This window comes from Argentina silus (assembly GCF_951799395.1).
Source record: "Argentina silus genome assembly, chromosome: 19".
Classification (NCBI taxonomy): domain Eukaryota; kingdom Metazoa; phylum Chordata; class Actinopteri; order Argentiniformes; family Argentinidae; genus Argentina; species Argentina silus.
The window spans coordinates 7144944-7149768 of NC_139673.1; the positions used below are offsets into that span (position 1 = coordinate 7144944).

At 43.7% G+C, this 4825-nt stretch overlaps 1 protein-coding gene across 1 annotated transcript; it reads left to right on the top strand.

Annotated features, from left to right (window-relative positions):
* Positions 1-472: 472 nt before the first annotated feature.
* Positions 473-3655, top strand: irx5a (iroquois homeobox 5a). Its single transcript, XM_083691044.1, has 3 exons — positions 473-858; positions 1872-2277; positions 2747-3655. The coding sequence occupies exons 1-3, from the start codon at positions 616-618 to the stop codon at positions 3442-3444; spliced, it is 1347 nt and encodes a 448-aa protein (XP_083547170.1). The 5' UTR covers positions 473-615; the 3' UTR covers positions 3445-3655.
* The last annotated feature ends 1170 nt before the right edge of the window (positions 3656-4825 follow it).

Here is a 4825-nt window from a genome sequence, read left to right on the forward strand (position 1 = left end):
CGAGCCTTGTTAGAGAAAAAAAATAGAGAGAAATAGCGGGAGAAGGATTGTTAGTCAGAGAGAAGGGGGAGAGATGAGGGGCAGAAAAAATAAAACATGGAGAGAGAGAGAGGGAGAGAGGGAGAGAGAGAGAGAGAGAGAGAGAGAGAGAGAGAATCGATTTAGGCAGGGCTGTGGTAACCCAGCATAAGCTTGCCTTTTCCTTCGATGACTACACCCTGAGAGGAGGAGCGTGAAGAACGTAGTAGGCGTCAGAATCCTCAATTTCCAACTTAGCATCTTGGTAGGACATTTTCCCAAGCAAAGCCCCCATCCGACGGCAAAAAAACTTCTTCTGCACGGCATGAGAGAGAGGGAACAAGTGAGAGAGAGGGAAAGGGAGTGATAGAAAAAGAGAGCGCTAGCAAATACAACAGCCAGTTGTAGTTGAGAGCGACCAGAACAAATCCATATCTAAGTCTTATGTATTCATTGATATTGTGACTTTTTACATTCATTTAGAGGGGGACAGACAGCGGTCTGTTGATTCGAGACTCTATGACTGAAATCGGACAGTGCATGAGAAAATAAGGGAAAAGTGCGCAAGTAAGTGGCTTACTTTTTGGGGGCTTCACCATGGCGTATCCACAGGGCTACTTGTATCAGCCGTCCGCCTCTTTGGCGCTGTATTCGTGCCCGGCGTACAGTACGAGTGTTATTTCGGGACCCAGGACCGAGGAACTTGGGAGATCCTCGTCAGGCTCCGCTTTTGCACCTTATGCCGGATCTACCGCGTTCACCAGCGCTTCGCCTGGCTACAACTCCCATCTCCCGTACAGTGCAGACGCGGCGGCGGCTGCCACCTTCTCTTCGTACGTGGTGAGTGGATACAATCGGAATTGTTGAGCACACAAAAATATGTGACATCTTCCCATTAATCGTTATTATGTATGTTTTGCATTCTAGCCCCGTGCAAATTATGTGAAATGTATTTTTGGTTTAGCGTAAAGGTGCTTATTTTGCTGTTGGCGATAACATTTAAGTAGCCTAGATAAAGTTAGTTGTAGAAGGGCCAATCTGTGTCCATGCAAAGCTGAAATTGCGTAAAATAACTAGGCCTACTTAGACTAATTAGCATTCTTTTGTTCTACTATAGGCCTTCTCAAAGGAATGAGTTAACAATGTCGTACCAAATCAGTTGTCGCACAATAACAACTCATGGGAAAATCGCTCAGTGTCGACATAATACACACATTATATGGCAATATCTGTCTCAACTAGCTGGTGTTTATTTATTACTCGCTTTGAAATGGCAAACTGTTTATTCCTGAAGGACATCGACCAAATGTTCGTTGGAAGAGCATGTAGCTCAAAATGTTTCACATGCACTGAATCTGAAAGAGGGGCGAACACGCAGTGAGAACACAGATGAAGCAGCCAGGGTAGCTGTAATTAGGCCTAATGGTAATAGGCCTACAATACCGTCTAACAGTCTAATTAAATGCGAAGAAAAAGGCACGGTAGGCTATAGGCCTATCATGCATGATGCTGTTTTACCCAATTTGTATATGTTTCGGTATTTTTCAACATAAATACTGACTTCGTGATGGGATCCTACTGTCAGCAAAAAAAAAATCAAGAAACACGTAGCCTATCCTAAGTACAAAACACAAAGTGAAGAACAAGAACACTGCCAACGTCCATCTGTTCGCATTACTGACGCATTTTTGATTTAATGCAATCAGCCTAATTTTCAGGTGTGTGTGTGTGCGTGTGAGAGAGTGTGTTTTGATGTCCTGCCGTTGTTGTGACTCTTTTGTAACTGTTTTGAGTGATCGTTGACTATTGCCGAAACTATTTTAATTATTTTCCCCCGCGGCCTTTATTTTTAGGGCTCTCCATATGACCATAGCACGGGAATGGCTGGTTCTATAGGATATCATCCCTATGGAGCGCACTTGGGCTCATATCCTTACGGTGACCCAGCATACCGAAAAAATGCTACCCGGGATGCCACTGCCACTCTCAAAGCCTGGCTCAACGAGCACCGTAAAAACCCTTACCCCACCAAGGGGGAGAAAATCATGCTGGCCATCATCACCAAAATGACCCTCACCCAAGTGTCCACCTGGTTCGCCAACGCCAGGAGGAGGCTAAAGAAGGAGAACAAGATGACCTGGACTCCCCGGAACCGGAGCGAGGACGAGGAGGAAGATGAGAACATTGATCTGGAAAAGAACGACGACGATGAGCCTCACAAGCCGACAGACAAGGGAGACTCGACAGACACAGAGTCAGGTCTGTAGAAAAATCATCAATTTTTCATCGCAGTCGTTTCCACTCAGGGTGCAAAATTGATTGCTGGTTAATGGTGGTATATTATTTATAATGGGACAATTGCTTTAAATAATAATCACCTTGAACTCCCCTCATTTGACTCCTCATGGGCGGAAATTGCTGATGACGTACAGTGTTTAACAGTCAATTTATCTTTAACTGCATAATAGGGATGCAGCTGGTGTATTGCACTGTGTATTCTGATAATGATAGTTATTACCGTTATGACATTATCATTAATATCATGGCTTTTAGTTGTGGTGGATGGTGGTAGGCCTACTAGGCTACACATGGTCATAAATATTATCATGGCAATATGTAATTTCACAAATACATATTTGTACATTTTAATCGCCAACATATGTCTATGCCACATTGTTATGCCACATATCTTCGCAGTAACTTAACTCTTGCTTGTCTCTCGCTGTAGATCATAAATTGCTGAACCCGGGGGACATACCGTGCGACAGATTTAAAGAGGAGAATCATGGCAAAGAAATGGATCCCCTTCTGAGCGACTCGGAATTAAAAGACCAAGAGGAGCGGACAGAGTTACTGCCAGAGTCTGCAAAACCCACCACCTCGTCTCCATCGGCCGTGCCTCGGGGAAACGAGCTCGTTGCGCAAGAGAAGCCGTCAGAAATGGGCCAGGCGCCGGGCACAGTAAACAGCAACGTGACGTCTGTTATTCATTCGCCCCCATCGGCCCCTAAACCGAAACTCTGGTCTCTCGCAGAGATCGCCACGTCCTCAGACAGGTGTAAGGGCAGCAGTGAGGTGCTGCAGGCCCCGGGGATGGGTCACAGCACTGTAATCGCCACCAACGCAGCGTCACCATCAAGGTCGTCCCCCCAGTGCCCTCTCCCGAACAGCACGGTCCTATCACGGCCTATTTACTACACGTCCCCCTTTTATCCGGGCTACACGAACTATGGCAGTTTTGGACATCTTCACAGCAATCACGGCTCCGGCACGGGGTCTACGGCACATTTCAATGGATTAAACCAGACTGTGTTAAATAGAGCAGAAGCTTTGGTAAGAGAAAGCCAGAAAGTCAGAGGCCAAACGCAGGTAGATCTTTGTAAAGACTCCCCTTATGAACTAAAGAAAGGTATGTCAAACATTTAATACCTGATTCCTTTCCAATCAATCGGACTTTTATTTATTATTTGTGGTTGCATTAAATAAGAAAAATAATAATGATAAAGCAATTTCTGAAAACAATTATTTTCTGAGTAAATGCTTATTATCAAATCTTAGTTTCTGAATGGTTAATCCTAAAGAGATGTAACAAGAATGGTCTTAATCGCTGCAGCCGCCTGAGTCTATTTGTATTAAAGACTAATATGTATATTTAATGTAGCATTTTGTATTTAAAATGGACAATACACTATCTTTGAAGTAAATTATGGAAAAAAATGACACGTGTGCAGCGATTATTCCGGGGTGGTGGGGGGCGGGGGCGGGGGGGTGGGGGGGGGACTGTTTTTGTTTCATGTGTCAAAAGTGCTATCTGGACCGTGAAAAAAACAAAAACAACTCATAGGCCGATAGCCTATTAGGCTAAAAGGTAGGCCTATTCACCGATGGAATAATTTCGCACCATGACAGGTGTAAGCATTTCGATTTTCAATTAAAAAGCATTCAGTACTTAACTTTATAACAGAGAATGTGTATGTTTAAATGTTTGAAGTCCTCGAAACGAACAATCTTTCAAGTCTTTCCAGATATAGCTATTCTTGTTTATTTGTTCAGGAATTTACAAATGTGTGTAGTTTATTGAGTATATTTCTGTCTCTTCGGGGGTTCCTATTTCCTTTCTACCTGCATATAGGACAATTGTTCTGTCGGTGAATATTGATATGATAACAACGGTATAACCAAGGCGCAGTCATTTAACCCAATTACTCCCCAACCGCATCGTGTTTTATGCAAAGCAATCAGGTGGCGAACTCCGGTAATGAGTTCGATTTTATGCCAAATTTAGACCTCATTACTATTTCCAAGGCGTGGCAAAGCTGTTAAAGGACGCAACCATGCATTTATGGCTTCAGAGCATACTGCCCGGTTATATCATTAATGTCGGAGGCTCCTTAATGGCGCGTTGGATGTGAAACACTCATGATTTGGAGAATGTGGATAGCGTGTCATGCACCCAGTGAAGGCCACATAGTTTCTATGTATAGCCAATAGCCATGCACTGTCCTCAAACTCTTCCCACTTCCGCAGGTAGGTGTCACACTTGCTCCTAATTTCAAGGGTTCATTCTTAATCCGTCACGGAAAACCGTCCCTGATCGAATGGCCTAGTTAAAAGAAGCAAAGTCTTGAGGTAGTGAGGCTCTTCAAATGGTCACAGTTATTACATGTTTACCAATGCTGTCAAGTGGGACAACGTGCATCTGACAATTGCCTAGCTTGTGACAAATCCATCCCTTTTCAGAGACACATAACATATTGGTCGATTTTTGTTCCAACAAAAATGTTAAATCATCTTTGAATTTAAAAAG

Excerpts from the sequence above, each read along its gene's own strand:
- irx5a (XM_083691044.1), top strand. The coding sequence starts at position 616 with ATGGCGTATCCACAGGGCTACTTGTATCAGCCGTCCGCCTCTTTGGCG. Across the intron at positions 859-1,871 it reads CCACCTTCTCTTCGTACGTG|GGCTCTCCATATGACCATAG; the intron begins GTGAGTGGATAC and ends CTTTATTTTTAG. Across the intron at positions 2,278-2,746 it reads CTCGACAGACACAGAGTCAG|ATCATAAATTGCTGAACCCG; the intron begins GTCTGTAGAAAA and ends CTCTCGCTGTAG.